This window comes from Thunnus albacares, chromosome 4 (assembly GCF_914725855.1).
Source record: "Thunnus albacares chromosome 4, fThuAlb1.1, whole genome shotgun sequence".
Lineage (NCBI taxonomy): Eukaryota > Metazoa > Chordata > Actinopteri > Scombriformes > Scombridae > Thunnus > Thunnus albacares.
Window position 1 is genome coordinate 19,924,812 of NC_058109.1, and position 18,162 is coordinate 19,942,973.

Genomic DNA, 18,162 nt, shown 5'->3' on the forward strand with positions numbered 1-18,162 from the left:
GTGAAAGTATTTGGTATAAATTCTCTCTGTGGCATCTCATTACACTTTCTGGCACACCGAGATCAGATTCAGGCCAATAAAGCCCTGAACAGCAGAGTCTCTTCACATCATGTAACTCTTCTGTATTCCAGTACGTGACACCAGCATGTATTAAATGTCTGTCCATGACTGGAGTTTTGTTGATCAAAGAAAACACAGACCATTTGACATGACCCAAACTCAAACGGCAGCCACACGATAATACAGCCTCTGCTTCCCTTTTAGAAACACTGAAAGGAAACTGTGGGTACTACGTTGGTTCAACACAAAGAGGCTTTCTCCAACTGTAGTGACAGAAATAGAGAGAGGATGTGTATGAATACAACAAAGGGCAGTTATCACAACAATAGAATTTATTGCATTCAAAGCAGATTAAAAGTAACGAGACTACAGCTTATTAACAGACTATAGTCATGTCTGGATACACAAATGCACACATATGCACGTGTTAATCAGCAAACAAAAAGAGTGCATTATAGGCTGGTGTGTTTGTTTACTCTACATACAATAGAGTTTATTTTGATAGCATGACTTTGTGAGTGTGTGTGTGTGTGTGTGTGCCTTTAGAGAAACGTTTAACACAAAGTGAAGTCATATCCTCAAAGTGCCTTTGCAATACTACAGATTGGTACAAAGGATGCAATGTGGAGGAGAGTAAAAGAGGGCGGAAGAGATGAGCAAAGTGACAAAAAAAAAAAAAAAATAACAAGCAGACAAATGACAGACCTACCCTCCGTCTGATGTGTGTGGTAGTGTGTGATGGTCTGTGTGTGGGTGACCATGCTTAGAGTGTGTATCTGAATGGGGCAGAGGGTGAGACTGGGCCCCGCTGAGGGTGTCAGATAAAGACGGAGCGTCCAGGCCGTTGTCTGCTGGATACAGCTGCATCACCGCCCCCTCCTGGGCACCTTCCTTACTGCAGGACTGGCAGCTGCAGTGGAAGATCCTCTCCACCAGCTTATCCACACGAGGAGACTCTTCATTGCCCGGGCACTCCAGAGTCACCTGTGGGCACACACAGATACATATAAATACATGCGTATATACGCATGAACACATGGGTGAGTGTCTTGGTTTCATATCTAGAAGTTAAACCAGATTGCTGCTGGTTTGTAAAACCACGTGTCCTGTAAGTGGCCTAGCGATGAATGAAATGAAAATATTCTGAACAAAAACATATAAAATGAATGAGTGGCTCCGTAACTATGGGGGACAAGGAAACATCTTGTTTTTGACGGTATCATTTTTACTGTAAATTGTGTGAGAATACAAAATGAGCGCAACTGATACTAAACTATGGTTAACTATATAAGGGGTATGATTTCTTCCATTATTACTTCTTTTAGCTATTTCTATTTGGTGATTTATATTTTCTTCTTTACTTACCTTCGGTCAATATCTTATCTTATCTTATCTTATCTTATCTTAACTGATGTATTGATGTATTTAGTAATTCATTCAATTTTTTATCTCCCTCCAAAGTTTATGTTTTTGGCTGAATGTGTGTTTTTTTGTCCCACCTGCCTCTAGATTCTTACTCCTTAGTAGTGTGTTTTTGTTTTGTCTGATCACATTATTGTTGTTTGTGCCGTGAATGTATCTGATTGTGTTGACAATTGAATAAAGAAATACTGAGAAAACATAAATATGAAACAAACTGAAAATATACCCAAAAAAAAAACCCTGTAAACCACAGCGTTGCACAACCTCAACCGGCTCTCTGGACCTCACACAACTTCCCCTCACTGTTTGCATTATCCACTGAAAATGATCATTCAGCAATTTTATCGAGATCTACCACAAGGGCAGAACCAGCACAGAGAAGTATCCTCTTTCATGGGAGCCAATTTTGGTATTTTTCTAACTATATTTTGTTTAAAGTCCTGCAACAATAACCGTAACCACAGACATAAACATCCATTTCCAGATAATTAAAAGTGAGGTGAGACTGTACATGGACTTTCTTTGGCCTTTCTCACACAACAAAATAGTAAGAAATTTAATTAATCTATCAGGTAACAGCTGTGTTCTCAAAGTGATACAATATTTTCCACCGAAACATGAGGTGACCTCACCTGTGGTCCCACCCGCCTAGCCTACCTGGCAGCTTTCCAAACTACATACACACCACAAAGCCTTTGTTGTCGCAAGACTGAATTCCTTCTGGCTAAAAGGGACAATGTACTTTAGAGGAATATAAAACACAGTCTAAAGGTTCACAGGGAACCACAGAAATCTATTGAAAATCCTCCATTTAATTTTTTTCCTCTGCTTTTTGTTCGAGAGTGAACTGAACGGTACATGCTTGCCATCTTTCATGTTGGAAACTTGTGGTTTGTGTGTGAGTTTGACAAGTCCGTGTTGGTGTGTGCTTGCTATGTGAGCTAATGTGCAATAACTCTTACCACTTCCCACTGCGTCTGGGCAGGCATGCAGGAGTCGCAGTGCACCAGAGACTCGGTTGACTGCGGGAATGTGTTGGGGACGCTGTAACTGAAACACTGGCCCAGACAAGCTCTGCGAGGAGGACAGAGTGCGTTATTTCCACGTGCCTACACACACAACGTGCTTCATGGTCAGAGCATTCAGGCCTGTGTAAGCAAGAGCTGCAGGGTAAAAGAAAACAGTCTGAAATCTGAACTGATTCACCAGGTCTGAGGATGCCCCATGCCGATGCCTCTGGCCAAACATATGATTATACATGGAGACTTGTTATTCATAAATGTGAAGTGAATCACCGGTCAGCTTGTGATAATAAATGAAAATAATGATAAGAATTTTGGTCCTTCTAGAAATTGTGTTAGAAATTGGAAGCAATGTGCAGAAGTTGGGCTTCTTGCCACTGTGGGGATTGCAGCTTTCTTTCAACCACATGGTTTATTAATGTTGTAAAACTAAAAAACTGAAGGGAAGAACATACCAATGTTTCCTGAGTGAACTTTACTAGAAAAACAAATGAACTTTAACCCAACTGTACCCTCGCAATTAACTAACTTGAAGGCAGTAAAGAAACTGTTTGCAAGTGCCGCAGTAGTTTATTTGCATGTTTGGTCCATTTACTACAGAGCAGGCAAACTTAAATAAGTCTGGTTCTGTTTTATATTTTTCATATTGTCAACAAATCCCATGAAAATACCAAAACAAACAATGAACTGATCCTAATAACAAGTATTGTCTGTGTAGCCAAAGCCTGATATGTCCTACTCCTCTGGTGCCACAGGGCTCCATTGTTGTCCAAAAAAACACATCACTGAGCCACAGCGTTGCACTGAGTGACATGTTTCTTTATTAACATGGACACTGGCACTGTAGTTTGTTTTGATTCAATCCAACAAACACCATCCTGCTGCTGTAAATACTCACTACAGCACCAAATGTGTATTAATCCGTGGTTGAAAATAGTCCCCAACAAACTATTTACTCCTGTTTGAGTAATGTTTGCAAAAAAAAAAACCTACAGTGCCTGGAATTTCTAGGAAATTATTTTGCCTTTTTTTTTAGAAAAAAAAAAAAATTCAAGTATATATTTATGGCCTGTGTTAAAGATTTACATCTTGAGTTGGAAGCAATGGGCTGAGGGGCTGAGAACAACAGGCAGAGTAGGGAAGTCAGAAGAGATTAACACACTGTTGGTTTTGGTCTTCTTGTGGGATTTGTTGACATTTAGAAAAATATGAACCTCGCTGGCCAAAGAATATCTTTCATTTTGGGATTTTTGAATGTGGTTTTCCAACCATTAATTTCAGGACAGTATGGAAATCAAAACGCAGGGTTGAAATCTGCTCCGCATGTAGGTAATAAGTTATTTATTTATACTTTTTTAAATTTAAGTACACACACATATAGATGTTATAGATGGATTACCTATCTAACACAAGTGTCAAGTCTCAGCAGGTCAATTTTCATATTACATACAACATCCAAAATCACAATACTGTAGTACTTTCTGTCAAGGTTCCTTGATATTTATGCTGCACCAAACACAGCAGTTAGACAGTGCCAACTCCAGTGTGCCCTACAAGTTGAAAAAGACATGACTCTGAGGATGCAACTTATTGACATCCAGCCTTTTCCGCATTATACACTTTTTTTTTCCTACTGTACTGAGAAACTGTCAGACAGAGGGAGAAAGAGAGACAGAGAGGGCCTCCATCCTGACCTGTTTTGAATAGAGCGAGGCTGACATCCCGTGTGCCCGACTATCTGCGTGATGTTCTTGGCTTCGCACCAGGCGCTCTTGTCAGGGAACAGCGCCAGGCGGTTGATGTGTGCAGGCGGTGCCGCTGAATACAGTGCAAACAGTGCGCAGCAAATCTGAATCCTCTGCCACATGACTGCACCTAAAGGGGCAGAAAACCACAGCATGTTACCGCTCTGTTAACCTTGTTCGGGACAAAAAAAAAAAAAAACCTCAATCAAAAGAGTAGTCACACACTCTCTTGATGTCTTTTGATGTCTACTGGTCAGATAGTTTAACAATTAATATATGAAATGTGAACTTTGCATATCCCTGCTGATGTGGATTGACAACTTCCTGGTGATTAGCAGCTTGGAACCCAGATGTCTCTCTGCTTCGTATCTTGTCCAGTTTGTCCGGGTTTGGATCTTTTTGGATGATTGAAAGAGACAGTCTCCTTAATTGTCAAAATCACCAGCTGCAGAGAGAACATTATACTGGGTTCAAAAGGGGACAAAAAGATGAGAGGGAGAGACAACCGCCTGCCCTATAGGCCCCACCACCTGACTTCAATACCGAGGCTCTCTGCTCTGTTTCACGTTCTTCTTTAAAAATGCCTCAACCAGTCACGTCATTTACAACCTCCAAAATCGTTTTCTCCTGCTGCTTATAAAAAGTGGCTAGTGGTCACCCACGTTGACTACTTTACACACTTTTCTGCACTTTCATGCGCCTCTGACACATGAATGTTTGCTTTATCTACAAGGGGCTGCTGCTGGTGAAGGAGGGGGCTCGGTTTAATAAATATCTATCAGTATTGGAGGTTGTTTTTTTTTTTTTTTTTGGTCTGTTTTAAGTTTTTTGATAGACTTCAAGAGTCCAGGCTTGGATTTTGTCGGTGAACAATTTCACCAGTTAACATTTTTGCTTTAACCTCAGATAACAGACTGAGCACCTCATGGACGTTACTGCTAAAGTGGTAAGTTAACGCGTTACTGTAACGACTAAGTTACTGTTTCAAATACAGTAACGACTACTAAAAGTCGTTATTTCCCCCCAAGGGATAAGAAATATTTAACCAGACTATTAAATCTGAATGCTAGTCGCATTCAACCGCAATCTCTCCATAAACGGATCCAATAACGTAACGTACGTTAACGTCAGTTAGCGCTCAAGTTCCTTTTAACGGCTGATACAAGCTACAGAGTTGTAGCCTAAAAAATATGTTCTTGCTGCCTTTTATTAACCACACTATCCACTCCCATTTATCTAGGGTTATATAATTTAAGCAAAAGTAGTTTCCGTGATTTTTCACCGGCAGGGTCACTCGGTTTTATTCGAGTAACTAAGTTACTTCGGGAAGGTGGAAGAAGCTCCAGTTTTTTAACAATTTGTAGTGTTAGCAAGCTAACAAACGGAGGAAAAGTAACCTCGAGGTTAGTAGGAAAAGTACCAAACATGATGCATAGCAGCTCCTGCTAAAAAAGTTTACTAATGACATTACTTTTCAAACGAGTAATGAAGTACTTTATGAGTAACGAGCTCCAACAGTGGTCGTAGTTGAGACACTTACCACCTCTCGCCGACCTCGGGGGAACACTGCGCAACGTCCCGCTGAGCTCAGCCCCCTCACCGAAACCTACACACGGGCTCCTAAAACCAGGGGATGCGGCTTGCCGTCGGATATTAACCGTGCGCTGATTATTAAAGGAAAATGTGAGCACTTCTTGAGCGGCGAGGATACATCCGAGCTTGGTCTGTCATAAAACAGTTACATCATCCGGAAAGAAAAAGAGCCGTCCGTCCGTCCGCCGGGGAAGGATGGGGAGATGGGGCAGAGCGCTATCTCATCTGAGGATCCATCAGCCCGGACCGTCCCTCCCCTTTGTTCTCTTCCCGTTCAGTCTTAAATTCCCATGTAACTCCGCTGAAAAACACTTTCCAAGTTGTTTGTCTTTTGTTGTAAAACTCTCGAGCAGGGGTGAGGCGCGGTGGAGCCCTCAGACAGGGGTCCTGCTGTGCCGTTTCTGGACGAAAGTAAAACGGGGAGGGAGGGAAAAAACTGCTGGGAAGGTTTTTTAAGTGTTTCCCTAAGTAGGAGCGAGGCGAGACCACAGATCAGATTTACAGGACAAAATATAACAAGATTACACAAATAGGGCTTATTTACAGTCATGAGGCAAATTAGCAGTTACATCTGGGGTTACTTTAGTTTACTGATTACTAACATACGTTTTTAGATTTAAACACTGTAGCCTATTAATACCACTATAGCCTAATAATGCAATACAACTGGAAAACAGATGGACAGACTGTATAGAAATTACATTTAGGAAATTGAAATGATATGAATAGCAGATCACTTCAACTCATGACAACTTGATCTAATTAAGGTCCCTCAGTATGTTTGGATTGAGACCACTGACAGACTCATGAGCACATGTTGCTGAAAGGCATTATGCTCCCTGGGTTTGCTGGCCTGTCAGTCCGCTCCTTTGAAATCCTTTTTTTTTTTTTTTTTTTTTTAAATGGGAATAGGGGGAATAGGCCTGCCAATTGGGATTTGGAATATTATGCCCAAGTCAGTGTGTTTTCTGGTTCAAAACTACTGACATTAATATTCAGCGCAAACAGAGGACACAACACAGTGCAAAAACTTACTGAAGCCTTCACTTATTGCAAGTAAAAGTCCATAAGTACTAAAGTACATTCAAATAAATGGATTTGAGTATTAAAAGTTGCCATTATAACGATTTAAATTATGTGTAAATTGCATTGTTGCAATGTTGTGACTGGTCATTTGAACTACTTTAATGCATGAATTGTTTTTCATATGTTATTGCATGTTTTTCTGCAAAAAAAAAAGTAATGACTACACCTGTAAATGTGCTGTAGTGGAGCAAAGAGTCCTATATTTCCATCTAAAATGTAGTGGATTAGAAGTATGAATTTGCATATAAGGAAAGGGGCACTTCTCGTATCTCAAGTACAGTAGCACAGTATATCAGCTTATCAAACAGCAGCATCAGCAATCACAGCTCCAAGCCAAAGCTATGCACTGGTACACATTGCATGTCTGGTCTAATATTTTAAAGCAGACATTCATTAATACTGACTGAAAATGTTTGAGTCATCAGAAGAATAAATGTGATTAGGTCACGTTATTAGACTGGTGATTATGATTCATCATGGAGAATGTTTCAGACAGGCACAGACAGATATAGCCTATGGGTACAGGCTACCCTGTTACACCTCAGCTGTGTCACTAGTCCCCCCCCTCCTCACCCTCACCCTCCCACACATGTTCCTGCACTTCATCCTACCAGTGCACCTTTACTCACAGGTGTCCAGCCTGGCTCGTGTTCATAAGCACCCCTATCTGTTTCACGCTTCACTTGCAAACAAATATTTTAATGGACAGGGGACGAGTGACGCGGCTTAATGTCTGACAGGGTTGCTCTGCGTACACCAGCGTTGGAAGAAACAAGGCCTTTGAACACACTGGAATGAGTTTAATTCTTGTGTGCAGGAATGTATGTGCTTACATTGCTGAGAAAATGTTACTGTGATGGAGAGGGAAAGTCTGTGTGTGTGTGTGTGTAATGGAGAGCGTGCATGCGTCAGTGTTTTCTTTGATGTGAAAGTGTACAACACGTGTTATGTTCAGACGTGCAAAGTGCAGAACTCACCTGTTAGTAATAAGACCGAGCTCCAACTCCAGATATGGCATTCCTCTGCATTCCACGGATTCTGCTTCACCAGGGGGCTGGATAAACGTGTGCGCACACTCACACAAATAATCCCTCTTCTCTCCTCGCACGCCCATGCAACCACACACAAGTGATCAATCACACTCAAGACAATCTTGCCCAACAGACACAAAGCCATTGAGTACACGAGACGTTAAGAGATTCCTCCTGATATGGAGACGTGTGCTTTTTCAGCTCCGTATGATGAAAACTATCGCAGGAAACACTCTTGTCGAACTCATGCAACATGCAACAGGACTACAGGCCGTGGCCATTGCTTGGTTTAGTAAGAGTGAACACCAGAATGAGTCACTTTCCCCACTTTGATATCAGAAAGGTTCATGGTATTCAAAGAAACCTAATTCTATAAAAAGGAAAACTGGTTGTTGATAACTTTTATGTGGCAAAGTTCGTCAAAAATGTATGCAAACATAACTTTTTTCAGTCTATTTAAACACAAGCTTCATTCTTCCTCCAACTGCATTCTCTTTATTCCATCATTCTGTGCAACTTTTCATCCTCCCACTCTCTAACAGGGCTGCAGATGCTGAACCTGGCCCTCATTCCAAAACAGCAGGAGTTCGAGTCTCCCAGCTCATTAACACACAGAATTACCTCCCACCCCCAAAACCACATTTCAGTCTTCTCAAAAATGCATGCAGAGAAAAAAGAAGGAGAGGCAGAGAGTTTTCCATAATCTGTTTTATTAAATATACATTGACTGCCCTTCGATAAACACAGCGCGGGCATCGTTGGACATTAGTGCCAGGACAGATATGAGCAGCAAAATAACAAGGATAACACAGAAAACAGATGAGAAACTTCTTTGCAAATCCTCATCATCTTTACTCCTTCACTACTGGTCCTAAAAATAAAACACAGACAAAAAAAAAACTCATGTAGCATAATGTTTAAGTGTGTAATAAACCTCTACATAACACATTTCACCCTCTGTACTCACCTTAACCATGCGGCCATGAATCAGGTATGGTGACCTGAAGTCATGCTGGCAGTTGGCATATCCCATGCCCAGTCCCAAACCTGAACCAAATGAGACGGGCCATGTGCGTCCTGGAGGGGGGAAAAAAAAAAAAAAAAAAAACACCCGTTCATGGCATGATTCCAAAAAAAAACAACTTTTCTCTTTATAATGAGAACTTACGTTTGAAGAAAAGGACGGAGAACACAATGCCAACACCAAGGCCAGTTACTGCAAAGAAGAAGAAAACAAAAAAATATGAGTGACTTCATTCAATTGCACACCCAAATGATTCGACTTGGTAATCGACTTGATCCAGTATAAAAAAAACTGTCTGGCATAGATGTAAATCTGCTGTAATGAGGTCAGCGGGGGGGGGGGGTCGCTATTAAAGTTTGATGCAAGAGTTGGTAAATAGCACCATTTAGCAAGACATTGCTCATTATGAAAAAAGAGGCAGAGAAAAAGCAGCCAGAGCATAAACTTCCAAGAAAGAAACAAAACACTAAAAGGGGTGCAAGAGAGGGGGAGCTGAGTTAAGAGGAGCGATGACTGTCTGTGAGGACCAAGGCAGGACAGGTTAGAGGTCACGGAGTGCACATGCAGATATTTCTTTGTAATAGATGCGGTAGTGTAAGTGTGTGATCAAGAAGAAGGTCGGTCAGTGGCACAGAAGTTGCCGAAGTTGTTAGAAGTATTCCGACCAGAGCGGGGTCTTGAGGAGGAATGTGTTTGTGCGCTTAACTTCACCTCGCTGCAGGCCACACCACACCCAACAGCAGGCCAGCCAGCCAGCACAGAAAACACATAAAAAAACAGCCATTTGGGCCCCTCCGACTCTTAATTGGATTCAGAGAGCTATGCAGCATGACCGATTTGCCTGAACCAGAACCCTCAGACTGTTTTCTATTACACAACTTACAAATGTCAAACAAGACCACAGAAGATCCAGCACATCCTCATTATCAGTGCAAATCAACAATAAATCATTGTCTTCTCTGCATCCATTTCAAGCAAATATTTTGTTCAATTTAAGATTCTCCGTCTGTTACGGCCTCGGTCTTTCTTTGCTCTTCAGCCAGAGCATTTTTTGAAGCCTCTGATTTTCCACTGACAGTAATACAGTAAAAGCATTGGTAAAATATGAGGGCAGAACAACATCTCATTTTGGCTGCCTCTCTCTTTGTCTGGACATCTCAGATGGGGATGGATTATAACGAAAACATTTGTGCTGGAGTGAAATATATAACCCACAGGCCTGAAAAACCTCAGCAGGTTTGTAATGCCAGAAAATCAAGTCCAGAGCTGTTTAATTGTATTGTTATTCATTTGTTTATTATCTCAAGTATTTTCTGCAAATGGCATCAATCAGGGGATTTAGTGAATTTACTTAAAATTACAACTGGAGTCGTATAACTCTGGCAAATGTGTTTTGCTCAATATTGCATTTTTAAATAACTGTGACAAGACTCTCTTTTGTAGAATTAATGATGTTTTCAGTGTGTTTGGATGGAGCTCTATTTAAGATTTACACAGCTTGAATGAAATAAATTATCTTCTGACAGTCATTACTGTGAAGTAATATAATTTGCTTTTTCTACTTACAACTAACTGACTATTCAGGTATACATGGGGATGCAGGACAAGTCAAATCTGTGCAGATCAGATGTGTGTGTGTGTGTGTGTGTGTGTAGTGTGTGTGTGTGTGTGTGTGTGTGTGTAGTGTGTGTGTGTGTGTGTGTGTGTGTGTGTGTGTGTGTGTAGTGTGTGTCCAACCCTGGACCCTTTAGATGTGATTAATGGTGATGCAATCATGGAAACAGGGTTGCGTAAGGTTAGTGTTTGGTCGGAAAAAAATACCAAGATAGAATTTTTTTCATGATCTTATTTCATAAGAAGGGCTGTAAAAGCAAATAAATGTAAATATGAATGAATATTATTTATAATCAGCCAAATTCTTAAACTAATTTGCCCTTTTCCAGTTCTTAAAAAGACATGTACACTCTTTCACATGCAGCTATTATAACATCACAAATCCATGACACCGGTATTAACTGAGATGACTGGCCTGTCTCACCCAGGCATTGTTTACTAGTTCCTCCAATTAAAATACCATGTTTCCAATAAACAGTGTTGTTTCCTATTATGAAGAGGATGTTGCCGACTGTCTCCCTCCCTGGCATCAGTCCACGAGCATTTGGTTTCTCTTTTCTTCTTAGAGAAAAAAAAAAACCTGTTGGATTTGACTTCTCTCATGATCTTTTATCACTGGCCAGTTGACTAAAAATCTGAGAGCTTTAACTCTTTTCGCAGTATCAGTATAGCCGCCCCCTGCTTGGGTAGTGCAGTGAAGTTCAGTGCATATCCTTTGGCACTACATATAAAAATCGCATACATTGATAATAACTAAAGTAAAAAGTAGTGTAGATATTTCTCAAAATAAATGATTTAAGTTTAAATATTTAAAGTCATTAAACACACTCACACAATGCGACAAAAAATAGGCTAAACAATATCATCCTGAATGAGCATAATGAGTTCGGACTAACAGAAAAAAGATTTGAAACACCCCCCTCAGCAGAACATATGCTGCAGAGTTTCTCTGGCTACCAGAGACACCTTGGCACAGCTGGCAGTTTGCTACGCTGAGCTCAAAGAGCTGCCACAAATGCAGATGTTTTTCCTCTCAGCAAGAAACACATTTTATTGTGCCAAAGCTGACATCATGTAGTATCTTTTGGGACAGACCAGTCTAAGTATCTAAGTGCTGGACCAACACTGCTCCAAATACCAATGATAAACCCAATCTGAAACAATGCCCTGCAGTAAGACCCCCTGTTGATCTATTCAGCCCTGTAACACAGTTTTTCATCTGGTCTGACTGGTTGAGTCGTGGCCAGAACCACTGGAGGAGACCCAATTTGCATTTCTATTAATTTAAAAACGATGGCCTTAAAGAAAAATCCCTTTATGTTTTTACTTAAAAGATGGTTTTGGCAGTAAATTCAGATTTCTTTTTTATGAAATGTTCTTTTGCCATCATTCAATATTAAATTGAATTGAAAGTAAATGTTTTTGTCATGTTGCTGTTTTCAGTGTCAGGCAACTGTACAATAAGAAGTGATGTTAAGTAAACAGACTGAAGAGAAACTTGTGAATGGGCCAAATTATATCTATGCAAATTATCTCATATATAATTTTAAATAGACCTAATTTGTTGAACAGGGTTGAAGGGTGATTGTCCACTTCATGCCATTCTAATGTGTCAGCTTACCAGTGACTTAGATTTTTGATTATTTGAGAGTACTGAGAATACATCCACACTAAACTGATGATATAGAATTGATTTATCCCTGGATTAAAGCCCATTAAGGCACTTAAAGTTGCAATACACAACATTCAGCCACTAGATGTCACACTATAGCACCAACATCTCAGACCAAAACAAACGTGAGTGCCATTTACTCAATAAAGTTGGAAAAAAAAAAAAAGCCAACCATTCATGAAACTCAGATCAAACTGTCAAACTAGGCAGTGCTGATCAAATATGGATCAAGATTCTGATAGTTCATTGCCTATTTCTCACCTCTAATGCTTTCAGAAACATATTTTAGTGTGCTTTTCAGCTGTAATTTCAGAAAGTTTGTGACATGACCGCCATCTTGGAAACGGACGTGGAGGACACTGAGGGACTCACATGCACTAACATGCACGCGCGGCCGGAGCGGCTACCAAAACAAAGAACAGAGAAGCTCAGATAACAACACACACACAGACAGTGTGACTTCGGTCTCTGCCCAGGTCGCCATTAATCCACTATACCTTTACATAGCAAATAGTTGTTTGCTGACATCCAGGGAGGCTTGATGTCATTTATTGCACCGTTAAGGTTTTATAGGTTGATGTTTTGTTTCCACTTTATAGTTGGTGCCTGAACTGCTGGAGCATCAGTTGCAATGACTGATTTAAAAACTGACAATTCTATGCTACACACAAGATTGCTTTAACCACGGGGAATACTGGTCACAAGTAGACCATCACCAACACTAGCTTAAAGACAATTAACAGTTGCAGGTACAGGTATAGATACAGGTGCTTTACAACACTACAAACTGTGTCAAAAATGACTGAGATTACATCCATATTAAGATGGTGCACAATGCATTTTTCTCCATCCACACTAAGCTGACATTTTTCACACTCAAAAACGGGGCTTTTCAAACACACATACAGTAAAAAATTATATATTAGACTCATTCAGTTAAGAAATACAAAAATATGTAAATGAATGAAATCGTGATGCAAACTGGCTGTGATGCAAATAACAGTTTTGTTGTTTGCCAACCAAAACAGGACAAAGAGATTTAGCCATTTTAGTAGCTATTAAGTCATTTGAGTGTGGATGTTGGTCTTTGTGACCTGGATGTAGTTTTCACACGTGTTTCCAGATTTAGCCAGTTTGGTGTGTGGATGTAGTCCAAGTTTAACCTGCATCTCTGACAGTGGCAACAAAAATGTAATTTACACACTCCCTTTAGATACATATGCTTACATTTGAAAAGCCCTTTGAGACGGGCTTTATTTTTAAAGATCCCCTCCAGACATCTCTTAAGATGTACATAATTTAAAAAATTTAATTTTAATTTAAAATTACATCTACTCCTTCTCCCTCATTAAAGATTCCAGGGTCTGTAAATATGCAAATATTGTTCATTTAACAAGTTTAACTGTCAGGACACAAGTTGTCTCCTACTTTATCAGTGTATGTGGCCTGCAGGTTTCAAGTTTCCACATCACATATGTGTAAGTTGAATACTGGACCAGGACTGGCTTCAAAACTATTTGTCAAGTCACAAATCATGCTCGTAGGCCCACCACTTAAAATCAGATTTTCAATGAGCACAGAGAAAGTTTCCACTTTCAGCAGATGAATGTGAAAAGATCCATCTAGTGTCAAACTCTGCACACACATCATTCAGCACAGTGAAGCTCAAATATCCAACTAGAGGAATAAGAAGAGAAACATTTTGAGTGGAAGGGGACCTTAAGGACTAGATAAATTATGAAGCTCCCTGTAGTTAATTAAACTGTACACTTATTGATAGAGAGAGAGAGAGGTTGGGTGGTAAAAAGAGATAAGACTAAGAAACTAAATGATGACTCAGGTTGAAATAAAACAGAATGATCCTTTACTGCTGTGGCACAAACGCTACTCCGCTAATGTCTGTTTATGGTCTGTAAATGAAAACACACACTAACTAACTTGTATCCCAGAGCTATATGGTCTTTGAATTAGACTTTTCCTATCCATTAAACAAAATATATCGTGATATCCACTCCAGTTTCTGTTCATTTGACCTCAGTAAACACTCCCAGCATGGTCACACAAATGTCCCGCAGATAAGGAGCTCGGCTTTAGCCTTGACCTGTGATGCAGCCTCTTTACTTGTTGTACTACACAGCAGAATAAACATATGCAGCGTCTATGTATGAAATGACGAGTATAATATGACAATAACCTGTTTTCACGGCGGTGTCAGCAAGGCAACGATCCCATTTCCGTCCGTGTTCGTCTGCCATGTTTCCAGCTGTCAGGAGGAAGACCCGCCAAATCTCGCGAGAGGACTATAAAGTCACGTGAAAACCTCCCAACCAACACTATTCACTATTTCCAGAATTAACCTGGTTAATAATTTTGCCCTTAAATTTGTATTTTTGTTTTTTATCAGTCCTGAACATAGTATCTACCTCTAGGAGTGACTGAACATCAGTTTTTAATATCTCATTCACTCAATCAACCAACACAATATGCAACTTAATGTGTTACCAATGGTCTGTACTGCACCTTTCAGCTTTAATCTTGATAGTGATTATTCTTATTGGCACTCCAGTTTATGTTACATCACTTTATTCACTGTGACATATTATATTTAAATTTTGATCCTTTACATATTTAATAACTTTCCTTGCTGACAGTTTAGTAGGCGATTCAATTTATCTGACTGAAGTTCTTTGTATTACAACTTCTCCATAGTTTTCAGTGCTGGTAGATGTGTCCCCTGTCCCACCCACATATATATATATTTATATGCACAGGAAATGATGCATGCATGCACAAAGTGTTGCACAACAGATACAGAATAGGAAAACTGGAGGTTTCCATGTAATGATACAGACAGTACTAGTAACATCATCTGAGAATATTTTACATTAGAGTAACTCCCTTGCTTAGAATATGTTTTTATCTGGAAGATAATCTAGATTTGCCATAATTTGAGTGAGAAAATGACCCTCCCATTCCTTTAATTGAAAATATGTCTAGCTTTTCAAAAACAGTCCATGTATTCCTGGTAACATTGATAGTTTTTGGACTATACACATGGATTTCTCCTTCTGTTATACTTCTCTCTCTTATTATCCTTCCAGCAGACTAAATGCTGAAAGCCAACATGCTGCTGCCCACGCACAGTCAAAAATGTACAGATGTTTGTGAGTTTATACAAGCAGGTTTCATATTTACAAACATTAGCTACAGAATGCACACTCAGCTTTGGGGCAGAATGCACATTTTTACGATGTCACGATAGCTTCGATATAGAGATTTTCAGCATTGGAAAATGAATGAGAAAAACAATAAATACATCCATTTTTATATGACACATGCTCCTCCCAATAGATAACCCTTGAGAAATGCCAGCTAGTGGCACTAAAAACATTAACCTAGAATACTGGAAGTGGTGAGAAGTTACCATACCCATGCAATATATACACAACAAGAACTTTATTAGGAACACCTGTGCAATCTAATGCAATTCAATACAACAGCTCTGCAATAAATCCAACTTTTATGAAGCTTATACATTTTCAGTTTTTGTTGACATTGTCAGAAAGGTTATACTTCTTTATGTTTATTATTGAGGTTGTGCTGGGTAGTGGTGGTGTGTTGGACTACATTATATTGAAAAGTGTTCTTAATATTTTGTCCACCATAATAACATACATAAGGGGGCAAAATATTAGGAACACTTTTCAATTAACAACTATGACAATTCCACTGAATAAAATTGTCTGCAGGGGAACATTAAAATGTACTCAACAGTTAAATGTTAAAAACCTTACATCTGGTTGTCATTTTATTCTCTACCAATCAAAAAAGTGATTTTTTTTTTTTTATCCATTTTTGCAGCTCTAACTTGAATTGTGATTGACACTCAAGTGGAAGATCATCCTAAAGAAGCCTCAGTTGTCAAAACAGGAAATCAAAACAGGAAATCAAAACAGTCAACCGAAGGACAAATTAAAGTTTCAAAACCATTGAGTTGGGTGTTGATTATCACTGTGATCAGCAGTACTAGCACCATTTCACATTACAAGAAGTGTTAACATAAAGCAGTGTTAATTACAAAAAATAGCATTAATGAACCTCCAGTCACCGCAGGAATCACCAAATCCACCAAAACACTTTTTACCATGAATGACCATCAATGAACATCAGACTGAAATATCTCAACAGCTATGATATGGATTGCCATGAAATTTGGTACAGGTCTCCATTATGCCTAAACACTTTTGGTGGTCCCCACATTTCATGTAGTGCCACCATGAGGTTGACATATATGTATGGTTTTGAGTGTATAATATCTCAACAACTATGATATGGATTGCTATGAAATTTGGTACACATTCATTTCCTCCTCAGGATGAATCATCTCTTTGGTAATCCTCTGACTTTTCCATTACTTTAGTTTATGACTAATTAACACTCAGCGATGGAAGCAGTGATGATAGAAACATTTAATATGACCTGGCATCAGTGGCCTATTTGTGTTTGGGGTGGGGTTTGCAGGGATAGCATGAACCTCAATAGCTATGCGATGGATTGCCATGAGATGTAGTGCAGACATTCATGGTTGTCAGATGATGTATCTTATCAACTTTGGTGATCCCTTGACTTTTCCTCTAGCGCCACCATAAGGTTGACATTTGTGGTTTTGAGTGAAATGTATCAAAAACTATTGGATGGAGGTTATGATGTTCCCCACAGGAAGAAGTGTAATAACTTTGGCGATCTTTTCGACCTTTCATCAAGTGCCATCATCAGGTCAAAGTTTTAACTAGCCTAATACTTTGGTTTAATACCTGCAAAACTAATAACATCAGCCTCATGTGTACTTTGTGTTTTGTGCTAATTGGAAACTTTTTGCTAACACACTAAGCATGGTAACTATTACACCTGCTTACCATTAGCAAATTAGCATTTTCATTTTGAGCATGTTGGCATGATGACATTAGCATTTAGCTCAAAGCACTACATCAGGCACTACAATAGGCTGCTACATGATTAAACCCACTTGTATTCTTGCATCACTATAATGCAAATATTATAGTATATAATATAGTATATTAAACATTCATATCCCATTCCACTGGACAGACACCAACAAAACTAAATATAACTGATAATAAAGATAAAGCACATGAATTATGGCCATTGCCAGTATTTAAATTAACCATAATAGTGACCTACTGACATTTATTAGAATATACAGTAGCCTATATTACAGCATGACTGACTGAGATTTTCATTTAAACCAAATTAAACCAAAATCATAAACTGTATTAAAGAGTAATAATTGCACTTAAGAAGATATCTATGTATTCAATGTTGTGAACAAAAATAAAGATGGAAAAATAGTAAATACTTAAGAGTCAGACAAAAATACAATAAATTATTTAGATTGGCACAATGCCTGATGTGAAAACAGGGGTTATGAAAGCAATAGAAGTCACATTGTGGTCTTGAGGGTGTGTTTCCAGTCATCATTAGAAAAGGAAGAATTTTTTCTAACCCCAGTGGTATAGTTTTTTTGTTTCCTGCCAGGCTTTATTTAACAAGTCACATATTACAAAACAACATACAACTTAAAACAGATCAATAAAAGACAAAAAGAGAAAAGGAGCAAATCAAGAAAACAACATTTCAACACAGATCTTTGAGAAACGTTGTAAATAAAGCATAATTTTCATAGCTTTAACATTTTTTGCAAAACGTAATAGAGTCAGATCAATTTTAAAAACAGGCAGGAGGGACCTAGACTTACTGAAAATACATTTATGTGTGTAAAAGTGATCGAAAAAGAAAATAAGCACCCATTGGCGTATCTGTCTATCTGCTGCCCTCTGTGACTGCATGCTTACTGCACCACTCCTCTCTTTCC

General features: G+C 39.2%; 2 protein-coding genes across 2 annotated transcripts; both read right to left on the reverse strand.

The window, feature by feature from the left end:
- Positions 1–374: 374 nt before the first annotated feature.
- On the reverse strand, positions 375–6,264 carry nbl1 (NBL1, DAN family BMP antagonist). The gene is made up of 4 exons (XM_044347987.1): positions 5,790–6,264; positions 4,199–4,379; positions 2,445–2,556; positions 375–1,044 (listed from the first exon to the last, which is right to left on the reverse strand). The coding sequence occupies exons 2-4, from the start codon at positions 4,369–4,371 to the stop codon at positions 766–768; spliced, it is 564 nt and encodes a 187-aa protein (XP_044203922.1). The 5' UTR covers positions 4,372–4,379; positions 5,790–6,264; the 3' UTR covers positions 375–765.
- A 2,385-nt stretch (positions 6,265–8,649) lies between these two features.
- On the reverse strand, positions 8,650–14,571 carry LOC122980220 (MICOS complex subunit Mic10-like). Its single transcript, XM_044347998.1, has 4 exons — positions 14,464–14,571; positions 9,128–9,175; positions 8,927–9,036; positions 8,650–8,830 (listed from the first exon to the last, which is right to left on the reverse strand). The coding sequence occupies exons 1-4, from the start codon at positions 14,522–14,524 to the stop codon at positions 8,822–8,824; spliced, it is 228 nt and encodes a 75-aa protein (XP_044203933.1). The 5' UTR covers positions 14,525–14,571; the 3' UTR covers positions 8,650–8,821.
- Positions 14,572–18,162: the final 3,591 nt, after the last annotated feature.